The 27,950-nt window shown below is 37.0% G+C and overlaps 1 protein-coding gene across 2 annotated transcripts in view; it reads right to left on the reverse strand.

Annotated features, from left to right (window-relative positions):
- LUZP2 (leucine zipper protein 2) overlaps window positions 1-27,950 on the reverse strand; it is a 309,887-nt gene that overhangs the window by 17,009 nt on the left and 264,928 nt on the right. For both annotated transcript variants that reach the window (XM_037403375.1, XM_037403374.1), the window contains exons 9-10: window positions 26,302-26,376; window positions 22,070-22,234 (exon numbers count right to left, since the gene is read on the reverse strand). In XM_037403375.1, the coding sequence (XP_037259272.1) occupies window positions 22,070-22,234; window positions 26,302-26,376 (240 nt within the window). The remainder of the gene's footprint in view (window positions 1-22,069; window positions 22,235-26,301; window positions 26,377-27,950) is intronic.

Consider the following 27,950-nt stretch of genomic DNA (forward strand, 5'->3'; position numbering starts at 1 on the left):
CCGAAGCCTTGCTAGCAGGCCTTTGGCATGCCTGCTGCGCCTGGCTGCACTTCAGGACATCTGTCTGGCACAAGTGAGGCCGATCTCAGACCCCCCCCACCCTGGGGGGTTGCTTTTATTCACCCCCCTCCACTGAGGTTACTAAACAGGTGGTCTGCAAAGGGATAGGAACAACTATTTAAATATTTACATAAAAAAATTACAAATAGGAACTGGCCAAAGCATGAGTCGCCCCTGCCGCTCAGCGCACTAAGGCCATTGGTGTTCTTCTGGGAGGTGTCTTATTCCTTAGGGGTGGCAATGGCTTATTGTCATGTCTATGAAATCCAAAAGCACTCGAGGATTTGTAGCATTTACTGTGAAAAACTAGAGCAGTTTCGTGTGTAGCAGGCGGATGAAGTTGTCAGAGCTTTTCTGAGCGAGGTGCATCGTTCAAGCACCAGAAAAATTTCCTTTCCAAAGGCGGTTCTGTCTGACTGCTCCTAAAAGCCAGGGACTTTGTCTGCGTATCGCATGCACACACAGGCCAACTGCCACGTAATGCTTCACATATCTATTGCAGTCAAGAAAAAAGTGTCAATCCTATCATCTTCTCTTTCTGCCCTGTTTTTTGGGTAGCACCCTTTGGAAGTGTAGTCGTTCACGGTGGCGTTTTGACTTGTCTGACAGACTTTTGACTAGCCCTCCTAGCCCTACAAATTTCGGACATTTTAAAGTAATTGAGTATCTATTATATCTTTCCACACAGAAAACACCAATAACTATGTATTAATATCTATGTATAGTATAAAGGCAGTCATTGTATGCATTTCTTTATACCCTAACTTAAAAATCTTCCACAGTTTAACTCACATGCAGAAAGAAACAAGAAGTCCAGTTCTAATAACAGTAATCACCCTATTTCTATAACAGTGATGCTCATTATATATATTTGTTTGTGTTTACAGTAGGGTTAACTAGCTTTTCTCTATTGCGCAATCAATATTATTAAAAAATAACTGGGAGAGACATAGTTCAGTTTTTATTTCTATTTAACACGCATCTCTAGAGTTTCATTTATACAGGGCATTCTTCTCAAAGGACTGCAAATCCTGGAATGTACCAGATTTTTAAACTTCTATGTACTGTTTCTAAGTAAACAGAATTGCCCTCAATTACTTTTTTTATTTTATTTGCACTATATTAAACTATCTTAAAGGTGGAAAATAGCTGCTTACTGGTACACATTATGCCAACCCTGAGCCTTGAGCACAACCCTCAGAAGTTTTGCAAGTATTCTAGGACAACCTTGCTCCCATTAGAAGTAAAAATTGTTAGGACATCTTTAACATAGATATCAAAAGACCACATTTTCTTTTCTTCACATTTCACATGCATTTGTGTTGGTTGTAATGGATTTTCTCTGAGATGAACAATCACAATAACCTCAAATGGCTGAACATCAATCAGGGAGAAAGGACATGTTCTTTTAAATAGATCATTTGGGATGATAGATGACATATTTAGATATTAATTTCCTGAATCATCCTTTTCACAACATTACTACGAGAACAGAATTTTCCCTCAGACACGTAGCTGCCTCCCAGCAGTATATTATGTTGGACATGATGTGTACATTATTGTTTTAAAGTTTTTCTTTGTTAAGTGTTCTGGGGCCTTTCTTGAAAAAGCTACTCTAAAAGAAAAAACAAACCCAAAAAGTCTCATTTGTCAAGAGCTAGGGAAGAGATACCCTGAAGTTTTCAAGCACTGTTCGTAGTATTTCCTACTACGTAATTCTTCCAGTTAAAGTCAATCTCCTTGGGAATAACCACCTCAAACCAGTGGAACCCATCTCTAATCAAACATCCCTTCTAAACGAGAGCCAGTACTGTGCCCCTTGAAATCCAGAGAGCTGGCAGAGAACAGTCTACTGTGAGAGACCAGAGTAAAGCACCCGCTCCAGGGGAGCCCAGCACCCTGAGTTTGCAAGAAGCACAGAAAGAAAGGATAAAAACAGTAATAGGTCACCTTCCTCAGCTAATATACAAAATGTATTTGCATTTGCAGTACAGAGTGGATCTCCATGAACTGTGCCTCAGGCATCTAGTGTTTAAGCTGATACCCAAATGCCTCCAAGACAGCTGCAAGGGGCTGGTAAAGGAGACAGGACTTGCAGAAGAGCTGTGCCCTCCTACAGAAACAGCTGGAAAGCTATTCTAGGGCATCTAAAACAGGCAATGGAATCCAGTTTAAAGTAATTCCCAAAATACCTAGGTATGCACAAACAAAAAGAACCCACATCTGTTTACCATTGTGCTCTGAATTCTGTTGTTTTTTTCTAACACAACTTATTTTGAAAACATTGCATATTTCCAGTAATTTAAATACCTGTTTTCTAGTAGAACCTAAAAGCAACATTTGAAGCAGCCTCCCTTCCTTTTAACAACTGCAGTTTCTTATATTTCCATGCAGTTGAGGGGGGGCGGGGGGGAGGGAAATCCTCATGAAAATGTATACTATCAGTTTTCTCAAGAACTCTATGATGATTTATTGTACCTCAGTTTTCAACACAGAGTCAACACAACGTATTTACTTATATTTAACTGTAAACAAGATAGAGGATATTTAAGTCACATGCTTTGAGAAGATTAAGCAAAAGTAAACAAAACGAGATTATAGTAAGATTATACGAGAGCAAGCTAAAATTATCTACATTCACCGAAAACAAAACTTAGAAATACTTTTCCTTGTATTGACCTTGTGAAACCCATAAGTAATCTACATTTAGCTGAGGACAAAACATCACCATCTCCTCATCACATAGCAGACATGCATATGTTTGTGTGAAATGTATAAAACTGAAAAACTGAAGTTATTTGAGTCAGCTGTTCGGTAGGTTGTTCAGGAAAATTAAACGCTAAAGAGAACCAACTATATCACACAATTTTGGAACCTGGTGAAGCTAAGTGTTTACAGTCCAAGTTATACTTTAATCAATAATGATCACCAATAAAAGAATCTAAGTAGACCTAAGTAGTGTTTTGTGTGCACATAGCCCGCATGTGCATATAAAATTACACATAATTTATAATATCTTATACACAGTGTGATATAATATTGATATAAATACTAATTTAGATTTAATTGCATGTGTGTGTGCCTGCAAGTGTGAAAGAAGAAAGAGATGGCACAAATAGCACAAGTTTGTGGGGTTTTTTTACAGAATTCATTTCTTAACCAAGTCACGCTAAAGTCCTGGCTCTTATTCTTCCTAAATGACATATCAATAAATAATGATATTAAAAGGTATGTTTCCAGCATTTAAGGGGGAAAAACCCCCACATCTGATCATTTTATAAGTCCCACAAAGTGAATATTTCATATGAGTTAGAGAAAATTATGTGTTTGTTCTTTTTTGCATGTATTTTATTTTGTTTTCTTCCAGAAGACACAGCTAACGTTGAGCAAATGGTCATTACACTTGCTGATGTTTAGGGGTGAAGGTCACTGCAAGTTATCTTTTGTGTTGGTTTTGAGGGTTACTTTTGGCACCACCCATTTTATATTTTTAAATACTCTGATGAACAGAATAGATGTTCATTTGCACAAAGGAATGTAAGGAAGCAACTTCCTGGTGGTTGGGGTTTTTAACTTTTAACAGGATCTGAATGACCCTTATGTCTTAGAATATTTCGTAACAATAATAACAGCAGCAATAAAAAAAAAACCCACAACAAAACCACTGCTTGTAAATGGCTCACGACAGCTTCTTACAGGAAAAACCAGAAAAATTAATCCAACTATTCAGTGTGAAGTGCTTGTTCCATTCTAAAGTCATCGTGAATAACCTATGCAGCACTTTCCAAAGTAAATGTTTGTAATGCCCAGGCTATCAAGTGCTCCAAATAGAAGAGAATAAAGCAGAGAAAATAATGACAATTCTACTCCCCTATTTGTAGAGGGTAGAAGAATGGGATTGACACACCGGTACTTTCTGAGTTTGTAAAATGTGTAACACTCTGAAAGCAGAGCATTAAAAGCTATTTGATCACCCACGACTTTTTAGTCTTCACTGGTTCACTGCAGCAATTCTACATTCTCTTGTTTTACATTTCACTCTTCTATTACTAGAATCTTTTGTATGAAAAAAATTTTAAACAATAAAGTTATTTTAACTGTCAATAAAATGATGTATTGTAGCTTACATCTGCTACTATCTCTAAAGCTGTGAATACCTCCATATACCACTCCCCCCCAAACATTGTTGGACGTGAAGAGGTTATGCTTAGACTAATTTTACTTCTCTTTCACAGTAATAGGGTAGAGAAAAATCATAACCGGCCAAAAAATAGCCCAAAGTCTACAACTAGTCAGGCAGCATTTCCTTAAAGATCTTAGAGCCATAGAAATCTTTAATCACTCCTATTAGATCTATATAAGACCTAATAAGAGCCCAGCAAAATTTCAGTTTGGGTGCATTCTGACTAGCTAAATTTGCTCTGCAAGATCATTCTGGCTGCCAGATTTTTATAGCTTGCATTTTTTTCCATATACTTCCTTATGACTTCAAACGAAACCAAACAAAAAACACCAACCAACCAACCAACCAACCACAACAAAATCATTTAAAGTGCAGCTGGATTCCAGGGATAAGAGAAGCAACCTGTATAATTCTGAAATTTATTAATAGTTCGCTATGGAGGATATTCAAGTGCATTCTGTATACAGAGCAATCCTACCACCATACATTTGTGAGTGATGGGAACTTGTGCAGTTGTAAGAAAGATTCTTAATAAAAAAAGACATCTGTAATTTTCTGCAGGTAACAGAACTGCAATCTGCTGCTAAATGCGTACATAAGTCTTCTGTAATGTAAGAAAAACTTGAAATGTGAAGACAGATGGCATTCTGACATTACTTAAAGTGGCACCGCATCATAACAACACTGCAAAGAAAAGCAATTCAACTTTGAGGGTCACTGAACACTAACACTTTCCAAATTAGTCTCAATTACAAAAGCACCTGTGCCCAATAACTTTATGCTAATCCAAATTTGTTACCTGTAGTAATTTAGACTATTGTTTACCTGCTCTGTTTTAGCAGATGACATAATTGCAAACTGGATTTAAAGGACATTTGGCTTACATTCTGCCAAAACTAGACAGGTCTGCCTTTGCTAAAAATATCCAAATATCCAAATCTGTTATTCATATAGCAAATTTAAACAAAGTATGCTAATATAAATACCAGGTTAAAGTTTGTATATATGTAAGAGTCTGTAAAATGAGCCCAGGGAAATGGAAATTACATCTTGTTGGTAAGAAGAAATACAAGATTTCCGTGCTATCATTCCATAAAAGAAGTCAGTGGAATTGGTGAAATATTTGCTTTATATGATTATCTGCTGGGATCTTGTTTGTAACTGGGTAGGTGGTCCCACAGCTGTCTTACAGCTTCTGGCTCACTTTAATCATTTGGCTGACATGTAAAGAGGAGAAAAATATCTTTGGAAAAACATCTCCTATTTTATGAGTGTATACCAATATATGAAAGTTTGTGCCTTAAAGAATAAAACCTAAATTACACTTCATATAACACAGTTAGGAAATTTAACAAATCCTGTTAAGTCTCTTCTACTCTATTTGTAGGCGTAGCTTTTGCTAATCCTGACTTTTATAGGTGAGAGAAAGGCTCTATTGTGACACAGTTTGCCTTCTTTGAAGTCAGCTGGGCTAATGATACAAACATATTCTGAAGGCTGGTGCTGCCTCTAATGGTGCAGTGAAGTGCGAGCTGCATACGTATTATGTATTTTGAGGACAGCTGACTGCTGTGGTGGGAAAGCTCTTGATAACTCATTCAGGGTTTGGTCCCACAAACTCCTAGGAACCACCATCACAATTTCAGTGGAAGCTGTGCATGCTCAGAGCTTTACAAAAAAGGATGGGATTCCTATAAGACATCCTTTGCTTCTATGTAATTTATTTTTTTTTAATTCCCAAAGGCAGCCTTTTTCTATGATCTTTCTGTTCTGAGATTTCCTTTCAATTTATTTCCTATTCTGTCACAGATTTTAAATAAAATTTTTGTGTAGTACTACAGGATTTCAGTCCTGAGTTTAGATCTCTTGCCACTAGAGGTAGGTCACTGGGTTACCATAATGTTATGCTGCAAACATTTTTATAATTCATCTAATAGTCTGCTGTTAAGGTCCACAGACAGCCTTTGCATAAATACCTCAATAGAAGTGTATTTTCAAACCTTCGTTTATATCATATAGGCATGTATAAGTCATTTGATATAGTTAAGAGCATAGAAATATCATTGCTAAACTGCTTTTCAAGGCACTTTATAGCACACAATACACCTAAATCCATATTATCCAGATAAAAAGAAAAGTAGAACCTCTAAAATGGCGAAGGAAAGAATTACATTTATTACTGAAGGCTCTGGGTAGTTGGTCTAGAAATATGACCGGATTTACCACATAGCACATCAAGCATTTCTTGAATTAGCGTGCTGTTAAAGGACTTAGTAATAGACTTCTGGCATCCATAGCATTAATCATTTGTATTTCAATTATAAAGTTTTAATTTGTTGGTTCTCTCAGTCAAGCAAAAGTATTGGGGACAACTTGAAAAATAACTGGGTATGGACATAGTAAAAGCTATATCTATGTTTCATATCCCAAAACTATTTAAAGGATCAGTTCCATGGAATAATATCTATGCTACAGACCTGATACAAAGCACATAGATACCAGTACTTTTCTAATAATGTTTTTAAAAGGCAGGATTAGCCCCTCTATGCTTTGCTGCCTTACACTAACAGAAATGTCCTTCAAATCTTATTTCTGAGTACATTTTTGAGATCCAAGAAAGAGAGCAAACTTCAGCATGACTTTCAGGGTCTCCTATAACTGTCTGGCAAGATATTACATGAACATTATTGCCAGGAGATCTTTCTAAGTATAAACCACAGATTTTAAAGCATTTTTCCATAGCGCACCTTGAAACCAATAAGCTGAGACTGCAGAATCCCCTACAGCCCCTCTCAGTACCACCAGGACACTCATTCTCTGTTTCTGGATGTCATAATTCCTACCTACTTGTACAGTCACCTACAAAGATCAATCCAGATTCACAAGCTATTTAGCAGTCAGAGTAGCTGAAGGATTATTAAGACAGAGAGACAGCACTATCTGACTGACCCGTGCAAATCAGAACATTAGGGTACCTGACAATTCATCACCTGGATAGTGCTGCTTGTTAAAAACCCAAGCACAAAACAAAACCCATCCTGAAAACCCAAACCACACCCCCAAACTCTGAAATTAAGGATAAAACGTCAGAAAAAAATGTAAGGAAAAAGGCAACCAGTGTAATATGTAAAAAAGAAAGAAAGAAAGAGGCATTAGAGACAAACAGGAAGTAAAAAAGAGCAAATATATTGTCTTTTCATAATGTGTCTGCATGTCACTAACAACAGCAGACAGTTATTCACGCGAGGTTGTCTCCATCTCATCTCCCTATTTTTAATTCTTGCTTGTCACATCATAAATTAAAACTTATTTGGAACAATGAAGAAGTGTGGACCTGATAACAAAGAGCTTGCTCAAAATAGCTCTCCTACTGTGTTTTGCAGTAGACAATGACCCTTATTTCATAGATGAGGAAACAGAAGTATCACATGGCAAACTGCAAGATGACTTAATTAGTGGAAGTAATAGGAAAATAACTTTGTTTCATTCAGTTGCCCATGCTGCATTTTACACAGCTTACCCCACATGAGAACAATTAGTGAAATAGCAGTCCATCAAAATTAAGAATATCTTGGTAAAGTACAGAAATAATTCCATTTCCAAACACACACAAGTATCCTTTCAGGTCCTATACACGAGAAGTGAATGAACACGTTTTAGGCTTCCTGAGACTTCACACGCCTTTAAAATATAAAGAAGGGAACAGATATAAAACAAGATGACAAGTAAGTGGCAGTTTACATTTTGCATAGGAATATCAAAACTTGAGAAATAAGCTCAATTAAAAAGTTAAAAAATTAAAAGTATCCAACTGCAGAACACAGGCTGCCCAGGGAGGTTGTGGAATCACTGTGCCTGGAAGTGTTTAAAAAACCATGTGGACATGGTGCTTAGGGACGTGGTTTAAGGGTGGGCTTGGCAGTCCTGGGTTAGTGGTTGGACTTGGTGATAGGACATTGAGTGTTCTGTGTTGGAAGAGACCCATAAGGATCATCAAGCCCAACTACTGACTCCACACAGGGTAACCTAAAAGTTAAATCCTGTATCTAAAAGCATTCTTCAAACTCTTCTTGAACACCAATAGGCTTGGGGCCGTGACATCAACCCTGGGGAGCTTATTCAAGTGCTTGTAAACCCTCTCCATGAAGAATTCTTCCCTAATGGCCAATCTGAACTTCCCCTGATGGAACTTAAGGGCATCCCCTCAAGTCTTATCATCAGACACCAGAGAGAAGAGATCAGCACCTCCCTCTCCATTCCCCATCACAAGAAAGTTTGAGACAGCAATGAGGTCACCCCTCAGTCACCTGAAGTTGACCAACCCTGGTATCCCCAGCTGCTCCTCACAAGCCCTCTACTCGTGTCGCTTTTCTTTGGACACATTTGAATATTTGTACGTCCTACGTAGATTGTAGAGCCCCAAAGTGTCAATAACACTCAAGGTGATGTCATGCCAAGACATGACACAGCCACGTCTTTCAGCCAGTTCACTATACTGTGCCTAGTGCACCCCAGGACACAGGCAGCCCTTTTGGACATGAGGGCACATGGTTGACTCCTGTTGAGCTTCTGATCAACCAAAAGCCTCAGATTGCTCTCTGCAGGGCTGCACTCCAGCCTCTGGTTCCCAAATCTACATGCACATACCAGATGACACCATCCCAGGTGCAGAATTTGGCATTTGTTGTTGTTCAATGTCATACAGCAGGTGACTGCCCAGCACTCTGATCTGTTGAGATCTCTCCATGGCGGCTCTCTAGGCTGCTGCTCGGTCACATCGTGATAGAAACATGAAGGAAGATGAACCATGTAATCACCAAATCACATATGTTTCTTCAAATGTCTTATAATTTGGAGCTACAGCAATGCTCAACTTCGTCCTAATCCAAACTATGTTACATTCACAACTGGAAATGGAGAGGAAAGCAGCTGGCTCCCTCAAAGCTGACATTTGCACAATTGAGCAATCCTTCACAGCAAAATTTGAGACAAGAGATTAAAGTAGAAAACCTATAATATCAGGAATAAACAGGAAAGGAATATGATAAATACTTCTGGACTTTATCTCAGGAGCTACAATACAGGAGAGGTGATAAATAAGAAATTAAAATGATTAAATGAACCCATAATCATGCACTTAAGGTAACCTTTCTGTAAAATGGAGTAAAGGAACTAAAGGTATTAGGCAAAAATCTTTTAAGTACTGCACAGATCTTTAGAGATGGGTATGGCTGTAGATGCACTTTGCAGCCGTATTTTAATTTGAGGTCTTTAAAGAAAACAGAAGCACTGAGAGCAGTGCTGGCAATGCCAGGGGTGGGGGATGAGATGGCAAATAGAGCAAGGGAAATTAGAGGAAAAAGATGTTGTACCGTTGAGTTTTGTGTTATAACTCCCAGGTCTACTTGATGCATGCGTGCTTCCATCAAAGAATGTACATTTTAGAAATAGATCGAGTTTTTTTATTGCAATGTTAAATTAAAACATAAGGAAGCATTCCTATCTAAAAGGAATTCATCTCTTTATTGCTGGTGAGTTGTTGTACTTAGAAACATAGTTTATCATCTGCTCCTGGCCATATGTACTTCACAAGTCAGCTGATCTCACAAACATTCATCTACATTGCTGTTGGGAGCTTTTCTAATCAACTAACTAACTACAGGAAAACTCAAAAAGCAAAAAAAAAAAAAAAAAAAAAAAAAAAAAAAAAGGCAGCAAAGGCTGCATAATCTGCCTACAAAGCTACAAAGCAATGAGAACCATAAAGTACTGGGCAGCATGTCACTGGGGCTAGACAGAACTTGCTCCAAACCAGCTAGGATGCTAGTTCATCCTCAGCCCTTTCTGCTGCCTTTTGTATCAGCTGAAGCCGGACTGCTTTGGATGCTCAGGACAGCTAAATTAAAGACAGCTGGGGTTATGGGTTGCACTTCATTACTGTAACAGGAACACGAATTAATGAAGAGAAAAATAAAAATTATAAAGCCTTTACTACTCCCTGATGCCAGTGTACTAAGAATTATACATGTCAGTCCCCCTCTACACCACATTTGAAGGGTACTAAAGCTGCAGTATATGCATTCCTGCTAGAATGCCATCACATATTTCCAAACCGATGGTTACACAGTCATGTGTAGTATGATGCCTAAATAAACAGCACAGTAGAACTTGTACATAAATTCAGGCAAGATGACCGCCATTATCTGTAGCTTATAGCACTACTGTTCTGGAGGGTAAGTGCATTTTCTGACAAATTATAAATACCCGAGATGTATATTTATATGGCCATAAATACAAAGTGTTTCTAAAGCCATTCTACAATAGACACATAACCACGTAGTACTCCTAGGATCCATTGGATTAAGTGATTGATGAAATATTAAGCAGGTAGCTGTCATTATAAAATCTGAAATGACTGAAGAAAATTAAATAAATAGAATAGAAGAGCTTGACATGTTTACCTTTCAAAGTTTTCCATAATTCTTGATCCTATACCTAATGATTCCTATGGCAAATACTTCAGAATAACAAAAGGTAGTCTAACACCAAATTTTATCAAGATAGTGGCAATCTTCATAATAAAGAACAGGCAGGATCTACAAGGGCAAGAGGCAGCTGTTGGACATAGCTGTTCACTAATGCGTTAATTTGTTTCCACATCGCTCTTTAATCACATTTTTTCCTAGCAACTTCTAAGATGTATGTCATGTGCTTATCTGTGTCCTTTTTCTTCATCATTTTGGCCTGTTGCCTGGATAACATGCCAGGACGTAATTTGCCAAGGCTGCAAACTGGAGTCAGTTGTGATAGACTGGCTTGACGGGGAAAGACATTTCCATTCAGGCTCTTAAAGGTAAAAAATGCATCATTCCATGCGTTTGGAAAGAGCTTAACTCACATTAGGCCAATTTAAATAATAAATAATAAAGGGCTGGACAGCAAAGTCAGGAGGCATTTTCCTCAGAGCAGTAGAATGTTGCTAGGAGCACTCAGCAGGGATGATACAATGTGCCAGATGTTAAATTATTCTGTAATGACATTTACTGTTCTGGTCAATATTTTGTCTCTTCAGCTCTCTTATCTAAATATCTAAAAACCAAAATACCCTTAATAGTAATAGAGAATAAGGGGTGGTTATAATTATGCTTAGCTGAACTGGATTACAGGGGGAGAGTTACCCAGTTTTTTTTCTTTTACTGAACATCCATGTAAGAAAAACACGCAGAATTCAGACTGCAGTTGCACTGGATCACAACATGCAAAATAGCAAAGAAGGTCTGAGGTAGGTAGTTGTAACACTTTTTTTGCTGAATTTCTGATACTGAGGACACAAATGAAAGCACAATTAAGGGTTTTATACAACTAATAAACTGCTAGAACAAAATTGTCATATACACAAAAATTTGTATAGAAAACCTTTGGGGCAAATATTATGCCAGGTAAGACTAGATATCCACAAGGTTTTCTTCTGTCCTGAGTGCGTATGGCAACATAATAAATTCACAGTTTAAACCAACTATCACTGATGCCAAACCATTACTCCGACATAGCATCAGAGACTGAGGCTAGACAGCAGAAGTCTTATTTTCTGAGTGGCCTAGTTACTCATGGACACTTATGTCTAATGCCAGAATGCAATTAGCTCACTTGATATGGATGATTTCATGCCAAATTTCTTCTAATAACCATTTGTTTAACAGTAAATCTAGATGTCTATTGTAAATGTATCTGTAGCTAAAACAACAAGAAAAGGAAATATAATTAACTAGGTTTGAAAAACAGAAGTTTTTGTTGGGTCAGCATACATATAATAAGAATTATTAGAGAAAAAAACTTGTTAATATATTTATACAAGTCAATTAACTATATTAAATTATATCTATATCTATAATTTCTCATTCTCTTAATAATAGCTAAATTTTACCATCATTTTTTCATAGAGTCTACAAGTTCAAATATGTAATATTTTGTAGCATGCAAAGTTCAAGGATGGCTGGAGGGATGGGTAGATGCTCAAGGATACAACTACATGTGTAAATACACCAACTTCACATATAAATACACTTTCTACTTGTCTTCATTTTTCCACCATTTCTAAAATTTTAAAACAGGCTGTCCTTCACTGCAGAGGAAAAAATAACAAGCCTTTCTTTTAAAAAACTATTAAGATAATTAAGCATCTTGAGGTGATTTTGTTTGTTATTTTTTGTTGGTTTTTTTATGTTATAATACTTAAGAAACAAACAAGCAAGCAAACACATTCCTTCAATAAGGAATTGTCTTGATTTTTTTACAGCCATCACAAAGGAAAAAGCAATTAGCTGTGGGATAATGAACACTGTATAACACTTCTTACACTTCAGAGCAGCAATAATATGCACCATCAGAACATGCTTTACAGACAATTACAGTTTTCCCAGATGAACAAAACAGCTACTGAAGTTTTACAGTCCCAGACACGAACATCTGTATTTTCGGGAAGACAAAGCCGAAGATGCCCAGCCCCAGAAGAGTGACAGACCCCAGGAGAACCACCTTGGTGAAGCCAGAACCCTCCTGAACCATGAGCTGAGGTTCATAAATGAGGTCACTTGAAAAAATGCTTTTCCTTGTGAGTCTTTTGACTTTTTGCCCCAGTTAAGCCCTAAGGGGGGCTTTCTCATTGATTTATAAAAAGATAGGAGTCCTGATAGGGAACCTTTTCCAAAATAAGCTCTGTTTGCTTCCAATTGTCTCTTTAAGTCCCTTCTTATAGAGACAGTTGTTCTTATAAAAAAGATACCTGACAATACAGTTAGCATCATGACCACAGTTCCATCAACAGAGATGAGGACTATAATTTTTCAAAAGATATGAGAAAACGGGATTCCATCAATAATCTGTAAACTACCTCAAAATATTTAGTACTAGAAAATATTAGTAATTTATTAGGACTCCATTTTTCACCACTGCACACTTTCAATTTAAGCACCATCCACTGAACTTTTAAGGATTTCAACAAATATAGGTTTGATACTAAAAGATTTTTTATTTTAAATGACTGTCTGCTTTTCCATTGTGTGAGAGCACATTTCTTCAGACTATATTACTTATTTTTACATGTTATTTATTATTATTTTAACACAAAATAGCGAATGTAGAATTAAGGGAAGCTTAACAATTCTGGAAGATGATGAGACCTAGGTGTAGGCCACTAGGTGATTTCTTAAATTGCTCAAGACTAAACTGAACTTGGATGCATTCGATTTATCACCAGTCCATTCTGCATTTCTTCTGCTTTGTGATTCAATACCATGTTTTTAATCAAATTGCTAGAAAATTCCTATTAACGGCCAAAATGCAAAGAGTCAATAAATATTTTCTTTGTGAGTACTTTCCAAATCATGTCTTTGCGCAAATCAAAGAGAAAGATCACTATCTCTAATGTTTCCCACTTGGCTCCATATACACATATCAAGTGAAACTTTGTAATAGTAGATTAATAATACATATTGTATATAGGATACCCGCATTAATTATTTTCAAATAAATCTTTAATATGTCCTTGGGTAGCAAAATCCCCTTCGGAATACTTTCACAATTACATTCAAGTTTGTAAGCCACTTAAAATGATTAATTAGATCCTCTGCACATTTTGAGCCTTTTTTTACATGTAATATTGGTAGAAAAAAGTGCTGATGCTAACAAACTTTAAAATAGGTTTACTAACGTGCAACTGCAAAGGCACATACATGACTATTTTTTAACAGAACACGTAATGAACACGTCAGCTAGGGAAGTCAGAAGATAAAACAATGTGTTATTATTTTTCTGCTAAATGCAACTTTAACTAAAACTAGAAATACCGTACGTTTCCCCAATTATCTCCACTGTCACCGGGGGTGGGAAAGAGAGAGAGAAACACTAAAAAAACCTCACTCAGTATGAGACATGAGTAGGAGAGGAAAGATATCTCTATAATAAATAACGTCTGAAAAGTAATTACAGGGATCTTCTCTCTCTTCCTTTTGGTAGAGAAAAAGACAGGTGAGCTTGTCCAGAAAGCTGCTGAACGCCACAGCAAGCCTGAGGTGGCTTTAGCATGGGGCCTGGTTTTAGACTAAAACAGAATTTGAAAAGATGGGTGTAAGCTGCCCGTGCTAATCTTCAGGTCCATGCAAGACCATTAGCCATACCTAACAATGTTTTTTTGACGTTATTTAAAACATCCTTGAAGAAATTTCAATTTTACATTCTCATATCCCTTTTTAACCACTGTCATGCAGTAACCCACAGTATTTTTGAGCTATATTGTGTACTAGATCATGGGAGACTTTATAGAAACCTCTGATAAGTACAGACATTAGTTAAAAAAGGGGACATTTGGAGTGAGACTTTGGAGTATTTTTCATCCACAGGCAAACTGACCACAAAAAGTGCAGTAAGAAAAGGTTACTGGTTACCTCTTCAGCTTATTAGCCCATTGCTAATTTCAGTTGAACCCTGGGATAATGGGCCAGTCCAGCTACTTATACTCTAACAGGGAGGAATGAAGTCAAAGAGTTAATGAAATGTAGGTAAGTATAGATTGTGTCACTGAAACTTGAAGGAGAATGATGCTGGTTTAGGGTTGTGGACTAAATAAGAGATGCCAGCTGTTTTTCTTCCAATTTCCCTTGATTGTACTCAGTTGAAAAAAAACAAAACAAAACAAAACTAAAACTAATTTACTATCAAGATAACGTGCTAATAATGAAGACTTCTTTAAAGTAAGTAATAAAAGCAAAGAGCTTCAGCTTTCAATTTAATGATCTCTGGTGTGAAAGCTTCCAGCATGTAATAAAATTTTATTAAAAATTAGTCACTGAAGAAAAAAGGCTGTAGAAAAAGTTCTGTGCAAGCTTTATGAGGCAACAGCAAACACATATTCAGTCTGAAGCAAATTCTGGACACAAAAGATATGAGGAAGAGTTGCCATAGTCTAATGAATCATCATTAGCAATAATACAACACTTTGGCTGATATCTTGTTAATTGTAATCAGAATAAGTTTATAAGTCCAAAAAGGACTATAAAAAGCAGAAGGAGAGAGATTTACATAAAGAAATAAGTCATGCTAGTCATGTTTCTGCTATCAAATTACCTTTTACCTTTTAAAACACAAATTTCTTACTACATTAGCCTTACAGATACTCATAGTACCTGAGTTTTCTATGGTAAGTACCTTAGAATTGAATTTCAGAGTAAAGAATACGTGTTTCCTTCTAAACCAATGGGTAGTGTCATTTTTGAATACTATTTTATTCTCATAATGTTTATGCATTAGGAAAGGGTTATATGATTATGTCATTACTGCATATTACAAAATGTGGCTGACTCTGCATTAAGTTAATTGCCTTTTTTCTTTTTTTCTTTTTTTCTTTTTTCTTTTTTTTTTTTTTTAAATTATGGTTTTCCAATCCCAGTGTTAAATGCAAAGATCTGCAGGTCACTGAAACTGCAGGTGTCAGTGATATCTCGTTAACTCTGGCAGAAGCAAAGTTGGAGGCAACAAAAGCAGAAAAGCCTGAGGTTCTGCAGAGGCTGACTTCCTAAGGCTTTAATGCAGCACAAATCTATTCACTGCCCTCAATGTTCTTACTGGTTACTTACAGCTGACCTCAGATACTATATTTTGGGCCCTTAGGTTAAACCTTTGTTTTCTTTGACAAAGCTACAAGGACACACAGTGGAGTTTTTCCCCTCAATTTGGAGCAGACGATTAATATCCAAATAAATCCAAGCACGCCATGCTATATTTATATTAGTTTGTATTTTCCTGGAGCTCTATTAAATGAAAAGCTTTGCTTTATTTTTTCACACTTACATAGATTTTCCATTTACCACAGCAGCCAACAAAAAAGGCTGAATTTTTGTTTAAAACCTGCTGCTCTTTCAGGTCTACCCTTGTATTTTGTGATCTTTTTGAAACAGACCCTTTGAAAAGCTGCCTCAGACAATCCTGGACCCTCTGCTCTCCCCGATCTGATGCTCCTCTTGTAGGAAAAGAAATAACATAATGAGGTTTACTATTCTGAACTTTAATGCACGGATAGGTGTCGAAGAGTATACTTTGCTAGACAGAATGAGAGAATAATGCTGAGAAGTAGTTAGGAGAAATTATGAAGAGTATTTAGCAACAAAGGATGAGAATGAAAGCAAGCAGGGAAATAGAGGAAAAAACCTGACTGCTAGAGCCTTACCCTGCCCTCATGGTCTGAAATATCAGACAGATGCTGAGAATTATTTGGGTGACAGTGAGGCAGTCCACAGCAAAAATCAATGGACAATTGGAAAAGAACAGTCACAAACATTTCACATTCTGAAGCTTTGTTTTTCCAAATCCACAAAACAGAGACTATGTTACCAAAAAGCGTATACATACTCTGAATTTCAGATACCAAATTCACTAATACATTTTTAATTTCAGACTAGCATCTTTTTATTTTTCAGAAGTCTATTTGCCCATCTTTCTGCCTCTGGGGTGGGGTTATCACACACAGGATTTGGGGTGCTCCCTGACATAATGCTACAATGGCAGTTTGAAATGTAAAGCTTACAAGAAATAACTTCCAAGTCGTGTTTTAAGCATGTTGTTCAGAGGTCACCCTGAGTAAAAATAATAAGACACATTAGAAAAGCTTTCAGTGTCTTAATCTTTCCTGTAAGGACACAAATAAGTCCATAATTATATTTGTGTTGTTTCACAGGTTCTTGAGCAAAGAATTTGAAATTGCTTTGTACAAAGGGTCAGAACCTTCATTTATACTGGAATATTATGATAAATTATATGAATGGTAATAGCTCAGATTTTAGAAAACAGAAATTATTTCCTTAGGTAATTTGTTCTGATTTAGGTTTCTTTCCTGACTGACAAAAGGGGAGAGATGAGATGATACATCGCTACAGTCAGATGGTTAATTTTTCATGAATTTGAAGTCGTTCTGTTAGTTTTCTAGGATTTACAAAAGCACTTTTAAAAGCCTATTAACATAAACGTGGTTTGGGTTCAACCTATACATTCCAAACGTTTCTTCATTCCTTCAAAATGTATTTATATGTTTTGAAGAAACAAACATACATCTCTATTTGTTTTCTTCGATTTCTAATAAATTATATAATGATAATATCCTGCAATATTATCAGTAATAAGATAATTATGCAACTAATATTTAGAACAAATAATTAACTATTGTATAATGATTTTATATAAATATTTATAACCATTCTTTTTAGTTTTGTAGAATGAAATGGATAAGGTCTAGAGCCCAAGAAATATTCCGGCTTCCTAGATATATCATCGATCCTTTATAAATAGGCTTTTCAAAAAAACCTTCAAAACTCCTGATTAAATCAGTGAAGAAGCTTAGACTCTTGACAGTATGATCATGTTATTGTTTCAGTAGCCCTGCTCTGCTTCTGTAACAGGTGCTCGGTATCTATGTACCCAGAATAACTGGAGCTTAAATTTAACCTAAATACGTTATTTAAGTATCAACACGGAAAACTCAGCCTCTTAACTTCCTATATAGCCATTTCAAAATGCTTTTCAGACTCCCTTGTTCTTGCCCAACTTTACAGACTTGTACGTTCTTGGAACAGTCTCACAAGCTCTCCTCATTCCTCCTCCAACAAGAACACTTTCTTAGGCTTCATAAAGGTCCCCAAGCTTACTTTGATGGGGAATGAAGTATTTATTTCCAGATAAAAGGAGGATGCCCCACGGTACTTCAACTTTTCTGAAGTTTTACACTAATCAATATATGCTGGCATCTACGATATACACAATATACGTGAGGCAGAGGCAATGGGTCCTTGCAGCAGCTTATATCACAAGTAATGCATTTTATTGTGAGATATTTAAAAATTTTTAAAAAGTAATCATAGTTCCCCTTTCAGTCTGGACTATTCATTCCTGCAGAAGGGTAGTTCTCATTCTTATTCAGCCTGGATTTCCTTCAGAACACTGACGTGGCATTCACAGGTGGTCTTTCCACCTACGCTCTGTACAGTATGAGAGGGTGTGTTATTCTTCACCATCTAAAATTCATGTGTATTTCCACTTCTTAAAATAGTGCCCTTCACAAAATACACAAAACCACAGGGCATTTATAATGAAGGAATTAATTCTGGGAGAACATGAAACAATGTTTTTACTTTTGGCAAAACCACTGTAGAGCAAAATAGTCACTGTTATTCTGGTATGTGCATCACTGTATTCCACATCATCTGTGTATTCAACCTCACTACTGGAAATAGACTCTTCTGTTTTCCTTCTGATTTTGGTTTGCCATTAATTTTCCACAGTGTTACTAAAGCTCATTTTGTTGCATTCCGAGCACAGGTATCTTTACACTGCACAACGAAAGATATTTGAATGATAGCTATTACTGCAATATTTTTTTTTATAAGGTATAACGTTAACCTTTTACAGAAAGAGGAATTAAACCAAACGGAGTAAGAATGCATTTAATCTACTAACTCCACGTAAATGGTCAGAGTTGTTTGCTATGCTGAGATACATTAAGTGCAGAGAATGCCTCGGTAGGAAGTCAGTCCCAGTGCTCTGATTCACGGATTATACCAGCCCACATTTCCCACAGCAGGTAGCCCAGTAAATGTTACAGTTTTCATCCATTAACAATGCTCTAAGTACACAAGTCTTTAGGCGCCCATCTGGAGATTAAAAAGGAAAGCGAAGTTTCAGTCCTCCTCCTTTCTCTTCATTTTTCTCTTTCCTCATCACCTCTGTAATGGCAATAAGGCAGGAAAGTTGCTACAACACAAGCCACATCCAGCAACTCCTGGCTAGTTTGGAAGCATTTTCCACCAGCAGAACATGGAATGGTTATTGCTGCGACATTACAGTGTTAAAAACCCCTCTATTATAAAAATAATTGTCAACAATCCAGAAAGTTAAAGACCTCATAGTTCAGGATTAATGATCAGCCTTCTCGTTATGCTTGCTTTTAAGTTGTTAGTGTCACTGAACTTGTATGCACAGAGCCCTAAATCCATTTGTAGTGGTCAATGCTGTCAGCACCACTCTCGGTGTTATGACAGGTGTGTGACAGCTAAAATGGTTTGGGTCTGAAATATTAGTGCCAATTCACATGGTAAATTCTATATTTTACATTCTTGTACATTGTAAATATGAACTCATTTAAGACAAGTCACAAAGCACACCTCAGACTGATACTACATTTGATCACTTTAAAGGAACTTTTTTTGTGTGATTAAAATGCAAGAATTTCCCATTTCTACCTACTCTTTCAAATTACTGAACAACAACTTTTTTGTACTGATTTAGGTACTCCTATGCACTGATTTGTTAAACCGTGTTTATGCTTCTTTATGTCATATTCTCTAGAAAGACCAAAATACCTTGCTAGGAAATAAGTTTTTAAAACAAACCTTCCCAAGAAATTTGACAATTTGCTTTCCTAATTATCCTTTCTACACCATGTTCTTGTGTTAAATATAATTTCTAACAAGCATTTCAGGTAATATTGTTACTAGTTATGAATACAAATACATAACCTACTTATTTGCAACATTTTTATTTTTTTTTTTAAGCAGGCAGCCCCCCAGTCCCAGGAATAATTGTTCCCAAGTGATACCTACGATGTACCCTTCAATGGATTTATAATAAGTTTCACATTTTTAGAGAGCAATTTTTAGGCTGGATGAGAATATCTTTGCAACAAAATATTTACCAAAAAATCATCATTTCTTTCCTGAAAGTGAAGCTGCTGCTTATCAGACACGACAAGATGTATAAGTGCTGCTCATCTGAAGTTCCAATTTTTACACATGAAAACATATTTAAGTAATCACACCCATTTATATTCTTCTAAAAATACTAGCCTGCTATATCAAAATGTGTACGCAAACATAAATTTAGAAAAAGAAAGCTATACATCTGTAGTTAGAGTCAGCTGGTTTGTAAGAGGAAGAAAACGCAAAGGAAAAGATACATAAGCGTGGATATCATCATAAAAAAAAGTCTTCTATTATACAGCTCAAGCGCAGAGGTTATAATTCTGGACTGGCTATGACTCTTTGACAACCTATTTCACAGTAGCAGGTTTCAGTGCTTCTATAATCACAGATAATGCACAGATTTATAATAATGAGGTGTCAATGTGTGGAAGAAGAGGATTGCAGACCATTATTTTTTCAGACATGTTCATGGCATATGCCAAGTGCAGAGAAATGCGAGCAAATGTCTATGAAAGAGGCGGTATAACTTATTCAAGCACTTTTGGGTACAGAAGACTAAATGCTGGTTCTCCAAAGGATGAAGCATGGAAATGCGGATACATTTTACAAACGGGAACATTAAACACAAATCCGTACCATCATGAAAAACAGAAGGAAGGGTATTCCGTGTTTCAGTCAAATATCAAAATCTAATTCTACTCTCTACGCTGTATTCTCACGTCCTTCCTTGCGCTGCAGCAATACCTGCACAGCCACGGAGACCTCAAATGCTGGAAGGCTCGGACCCTATAGCGATCCCAGCTTGTGAGGCCCTATCCTTCAGCACCCACGCTTCCATGGCAGGGGCACAAACACTTCCGACCTCAAGAGAACAGTAAGAACAAGACAGACATTTCTAAAGCCACATGAGTTAGGAAAAATGTAGGATCTCAGAGTGAAGCTCAGTCTGCATGACCTACACAAGAGGAGCCCGCTGTCCTGCAGAACGTAGAACCAGTGATCTTAATCTAAATGAGCACTAATACCCTCGTGTCCTGCTATTATTACAGTGCTTTTGTTTCCAGAAGTGCTAATCTTGGGGAATGATTGTTTCTTCCTATAAAACAGTGATTAAGGAACTGGCGAACATTACTTTTAGAAAAGTAACAACACGAGATCCAGTTTTATAATTATAGTCTGCTTTTTGAAATTGTATTTCAATTTTTATTACATACAGAAAGATTACTAATTTTTGGCTTCGGCCTCTGTACTAATAGTGAATATCAACAGCTGCCGTATAAAAAATTACAAGTTAAATATGAGTTAGCAATTCCCACTTATATTTCAGGAAAGAGTTTTACAATTTAAGGAGGACATTAAAGTGTCCTTCAGTCTTTCTCCTGTAAAACTTCCTTTTTAATTGAAATCACAGTTTTTCTTCTAGATCTATTGAATCAGTTGAATACATGAACAAAATACAACCCTGCAGATGAAAATTATGAGGACAGTTGTTAATTGCTATAGAACTTGATTGTATCAAAATCTTTCAATCTACTGAGTCAAAACACATTCATCAATTTTTTTTTTCATGCTTTTTCTTAAACTACCCTGCCTATCCTGCATGATTGGAATATTCCCTATGGCCTATTATCAATTCCATAGGCCCCTTTTGGCAAACTTCATCTGGGTGTCCCAGATTGTTTTATGTTTTTATATCAGTCTTTTTCACTAAAAAACCCATGATAAGTAAAAACTGTCTTACCGTTTAGTGCTATATTACCACAAATGCACTATCAGTGCCTGACAGGTAAAATGATCCTACGAATTAGCATCCTCACTTATTTTAGATGCAAATCCAACTTCCTTGTAGATTTGTTATGCAGACATGGTCCATTTAGCAAGCGATGGAATTCTGTTCCTCAGCACAAAAAATAGCTGCTCCCCACCTTTAGCAAAAGTTTATTGACATCAGAAACAGTCTTAAAATATCCTCAAAATTCATCCTAATCTTTCAATGAATTTAAAATCCTCCTTAGTTCCAGTTTGATGCTCTTACAGGACAAACCTTCAAAGATGTTTTAAAAAAACACCCCGAGAGAAACCATACCTTGGTGCTTGTCACTTGGAATGGAACTTTTGAGCCCTTTGTAACTGGGGATGTCAGCTTCTCAGCTGGCTTTGAAGGGATTAGATTCATAGCAGGAGGCTGATTGTGCAGAACAGAAGACAGGCAAAGCTGCACGGTCTCCTTCAGAGCTTTCAACTGTGACTCCTGGGGAAAATAAGAAATCATCAGTTCTCTGAGATGTGTTATTATGAACAGAATTGCTTGCTTTCTCTCTCTGCATTAAACCAAACATCTTTGAGCAGCTGCTGCTTTTTCGTATTAACAGAAGAAATTAAGGCTGTTTTAAGCAGATTTTTTAATACAATCAGGTTACTGTGCATTACACACCAAAATGCCTAAAACGTCATGGCACTCTTCCCTTTCCTCCATGCAGTTTTAACCACACTGATTATGGCAAATGATTATTGATTATGGTCTTATCTGAAAAGAAACAAAAATACAAGCTACCAAATATCATGCACTGTCTCAGACTTTTGCATGTAATAGTTATAGAGAAGTAAATGTTCACAAGTGTTGCAAAAGATGCAGACTTTGCATGGAATTCTGTTTATAATGTTCAGAATGATTGGTATTTTTCCACAAGTTAAGAAGATTGAATCTAATCCAACAAAGATTACTTCCTTCATGAGCGTATTATGCCGCCACAGTGTATAGTAAACAACCCATAGTTTTTTTCATCTAAGAATATGATTATCCAGATCCATTACTGTCCATCAAGCCAAACTAAAACTTCTAAGTGGTGGAGTGCTTGCAAGTCATGTTAGAAAACTGCTATTTCACTTGCAAAAATACAGATAGATGTATTAAAGAAAATAGCAGTCTGTCATTGAAATAAGCTCAGATGATAAGAACAGAGAGATAACTATGGCACTGAGGAAATCTCATTTTAAGCCTTTGCTCCATCACAGCAAGAGACTTAAAGTCGAAATGTTAGATATTGAGGTAGCTTCCTTAAACTAATTTCAGGGTGAATTAGGCAGCATTAGGCCTTTAAAAAATAATCTTGCTCTTACTCTTAATATAAAGAATGCACCTATAAATACGGGCTACATCAGCACATTTCAACCTTCAAAGATTTTTTTGAAGATAGATAAATAAAGGAATACCATAGCACAAGTTGATGGAAAATATATGTAGAAGTAACATTACACACTATATACTACGTATGTGAAATATTACATATACAATATAAAAACACTTCACAGTTATACAGACCCTAAGCAATGGCATTCGGCATGCACCACTTTAGTTTATTAACTAAACAAGTATTTTTTAGAACCTGACAAATATTCCATGTTTAACGTCAGATAAACTTTCCCTGAACTGGAACCAGGTAATGTATCTCCTAACTGGGAAAATCTGAGCATTTCTTTAAAAATAAAAAGCCTAAAAGAGTTAGTAGGATACATTTCAATGGCAGGATCAGACAACCATAAAAAAAACTATTAATGTATAGCGCAATAAGGGAAATCAAATAAATAGGTGATGTAATACAGTTTTGTTTGTTTGCAAACAGACAAAATTGAATGTTTTTCCCTTAAGATGTGTGCAGTGAGGAGGAGTGCTAGATTATCATCAAAGGGGACAGCACTTTGTAGGAATTACTTATTAAAATGTATGAACCTTGAGCCAGACTGATACGTCTCTGACCCAACGGCAGCGTAAAAGGGAAAGGATTACTTTATCCATCTGACTCTGAGATCTTTTAATTTCTAACGGACAACAGAAGATCTTAGCATACGTCTTTTCATGTACTATGTGTTCCTCCTACCTTTTCAACAAGTGACTGCACAAAGAACATTAATCATCATTTGACATAGTCAAAATAGACTCAGACACTAAACTGGCAGAGGTAGCAGACTGTCTAATTTTGCTTGAAGATACGGACTGAGCCATTGTAACGCTATAAGACCCTAGTGCTTCCTGCACATCGCACTCATGTGAAACCACACTCCTCCTGTCCAGAAACCCCTCTGCATAATTTCTCATCCTTTCTTCTCTCACCCCTGCTAGGCAGCGCTTGTTCTGCCTTGTCTATGGCCAGCCATTTTGCCATTCCAAAGGTAAAAGCTGAATATGTTATTGTGCTTTCATCCTGTGGGTAGCAAAATTCAATGTTGACTTTGCTGGTAGGAGACGTATAAATCAGCAGCACAAGAGCACAACATAAAGGAACACTATTGGAACTAGGGTTGTCATTTGATAAAGCTCTCAATCAGCTTGCATAGATGTGATCGTGGTCAAAATAGGCTGCTTGCTGGTCAAAACACTGCCAACATATGATGCATGTCCTCCCATTTCCCAGATTTGTTAATACCCTCACCATGTGGTTGCATTCAATATAGAATAATTTGGGTTGTGGCAATGCAAAATTTGACAATCTTCCAAGGTTCCATCGTGGGAACTAGAAAAGTGCTATAGTGCAAATAAACTTATGAGAGACGTTAAGTCCACTGTCAGCACAAACTGATATTTAATAGAAAAGTCTGATACCCTTTCAAAAGAAAAATATGAATTAATGCCTATTTATAAGCACAGTTTGAGATTCGATCATTCGATTACTCATTTCAAATACAGCTCATGTTCCAAAAACGCACATGGCTTCACATTGCTTCCATTCCTTTATCTGAAACTACGTGTGCAAACATTGTCAAAACAGTCAAGGCCAAGTCTTCACTGAAGACATGGATGGACCATTGGATGTCTCTAACTCTTTTCAGTTCATAGCTCATACAGAAAAGCTCTTAGCCAGCAGGAAAAGGTACCTACAGCTTGAATGGTCTTATTACTCTGTAGTTAGAACTAGTCAAACACAGGCATTCTTAGTCTCATAAAGCTGCCTCACAATTCTGACTAGTGTGAACTTTGTCTTTTTCCTTCACTTGCACTGCTTTTTCTACTCCCGCTTACCATTCCCACCGCACTTTCACAGCATGTAAGCAATGATGCCATCCATTGACTGTCTCAATGATGACTTGCCAGATGACGACACTGGGCTTCTGGTAAGCCTATAGAACCATAACTGAGCTCTAAATTCAAATTCTATAGTATATGATAGGAAAGAAACAGGGCTAGAGAAGTCAGTTGGGTGTCCTGCAGATCCCCTTTTAATTTGCAGACAGGGTTCCTTAATAGCATTCTCATTAAAAGTTCCTGTTGTCAAATGTTCTTTGCTTTCTCCTTCACAACTGTCTGCATTATAACAAATAACTGCATTTAGAAGCTATTTATGGCAAACAATGCTCTCTTGCCATTGCCACAGACAGCGTATTGGCACTAGTGAGAGACCACGTCTCTGAGTGTTATACAAGCAAAGAAGGAACATGCTTAATTTTTAAATTAATATCTGGAGCAGTTCAGTTCAGTGTACTAACAAGAAACGCGTGATGTATCACCAGATGCACACACAGGTTTGAATAATGTTACTGTGAGCACTGCTTCCATGGATGACATTTTGCAATGCTGGTTGCAAATCCTCACTCAAGAGGATGACTTCAGTGATTGCAATATTGAAGATTAAAGAAAAATGCTTTTATTGCATGAGGCATACTTTGTTGTGGGTTTTTTCCAAATGTCTAACAGAACCTGAAAATACTAGAAAACCAAACCAAGAAAGTAGGCTTTGATAACGTGTTGAAGTTTTTTATCCTTTCTGATAAATTGCTTCCCTATTGCATGATATTTTCTTCCCAGATGCCTTGAAGGAAGTTGCCCTGTTGCACAGCCAACGGGAGGGAACATGCCCTGTTGTGTCCCTTTCCTGGGATTCCCCATAGCCCCCCTGACATGAGTGAGCACCTCTGACCACAGAAGTTAGCTCTGTCACAGCAGTCCCACCCTAACAAGAGACTGACCCATTTCTATACTGCATCTTCCTTAGAACTATGACTAAACCTCAGATAAAAATCGTATCGGTTACAGGGACATTCTTGTTAGTGTGCTTCTGTTTGTAAAAAATTATAGCATTTGGCTTTCTATGGGATTTTGAGATGTTTCTAATTTGATTGCCCTCCTCTTAAATAATTTTGCAGTTGTACTTAACTTGATGCATCATAATTAGTTCCAGTGATTTCAGTAACATTACTCCCAGGTACATTCAATTAAGTATGCGTCTAAATCATTGCAAGACTTTCATTTGTTTTTGTCAAATTACACTGAAACACTCACAGCTGATAGAGATAAACATGCTTACATTATGTTACACGTCTTACTTTGTCAAGGGCTGCTTTTTCCAGTTCATCTTTTGCAACTGCTAGTTTTTGCTCCAGATCTGTTAGCTGTTGTGCCTGTGGGAATAAAGAAGAAAAAGCTGATGCTACAATGCATTTTCCCCCCATAATTTTTCATACATTGCCTGTGAGAGAGGAAAGGATATAAATTTTACAAGTAATATATATGAATTAGGTCAGAATTGCTTGCAATAAGACCCAGCCTCAAGGGATTTTTTTTTTTCCCCCCTGAGAAAAAGTGTATTTTTATGTGGGAATGGGGCTCAAATCTGTTCCATTTATGTGAATGGAAGTTTACTCTAATTTCAATGTTGGTAACAAAAGTAATTCCATACTATAAAGTATTTAGAATTATGCCATAATACCCTTCTGGAAAATTCAAAGCAGTCAAACAGTTTTTATTATTTTGTTTGGTTTTCTGACTTCTGTTTCTAATTTGAAACATACTTTTTTAGTTTTAGGCATTGCGATACTACCATTAACATAACTTGACATAAACAGAGAAATCAGAAAACACCCAAATGTTTATGCCTGTAGATGACTTATGAAATGCTAATATCTGCTGGTGTACAAGGGGTTAACTCAAGATTTGGTTCTCCATCTCTTCCCTGGAGATATGAAAGGAAGCTACAAAGCTATACAGTGAGAAAGCATTTTTGAGAGATTTGTGGTTGAAGTCAGGGTCAGGCAAGCAGCCTGCACCCTGTGCGGAAGGACTGCTGGCTTTTTATATGACACAACATTCTTTTCCTGCAGAGTCCTTCAGGGGGAGATCTGGCTTTTTATGATGTGTATACAATGTATTGACTGCAGGGGTTCAAAAGGTGCTTTTAAATGCTCCGTAAATAAGGACAATGATTTTCTCTCCCCTTCCATAGGAGCTAGATACACTCAAACAGGCTGCTCGCTTGACGGAAACACATTCTCTGCAGGAACTTTCCGTTTTAGGGAAGCAGGAGCTCCCAGATTGCTGCAGTTCTCAGCCCTGTCATTAACAGCACATTAGTATGCAACCGAAAGGAATAAGGTACAGGGTTTTTTTATTGGTGTATTTGAAAAAAAAACAAAAAACAAAAAACAAAAAAACACTCTAGTTGTTCTTCCTCTTTATGAAGGGAACCACGGAGAAAGGCACCGGACTAACCTGTTATCTTTTCTCTCTGAGATCCCGATTAGGTAACGCACATTTGGTGCATAGAGAATAACTGGATAAAGTTCTCATTTCTCAGTTAAAAAGCAACACGTTTTAACTTCGATGAAATATTTGCAAACACCTTTTCCCCCAACATCACCCCATGCTCACCAGGTTTCTGAAGTTCACCCCCAGCCAGATACGATTTCTTGCCAAACTTTTCAAGATCACATGCACGCTGCTGACTGTAGCGTAGCTTAACGTATAACTACACAACATAAATGCTGTTTAGCATAAACCTTACAAAATGTGTTTAGCTTGGTCTCTGCACTGGGGCAATGGCCTTGCTTCCAGCACACGCCATAGCTGATGTGTTTTAGCCTAGGCAAGTCCTCAGCAGATACCTCGAGTGACGTTTATTAATATTAGGCATAGGCTGTACTGGCTGATATAATGACAAAAGCCTGGCATTTTCAGTTCCCTGCTCATATAAAGAACC

This window comes from Falco rusticolus, chromosome 10 (genome assembly GCF_015220075.1).
Source record: "Falco rusticolus isolate bFalRus1 chromosome 10, bFalRus1.pri, whole genome shotgun sequence".
Taxonomy (NCBI): domain Eukaryota; kingdom Metazoa; phylum Chordata; class Aves; order Falconiformes; family Falconidae; genus Falco; species Falco rusticolus.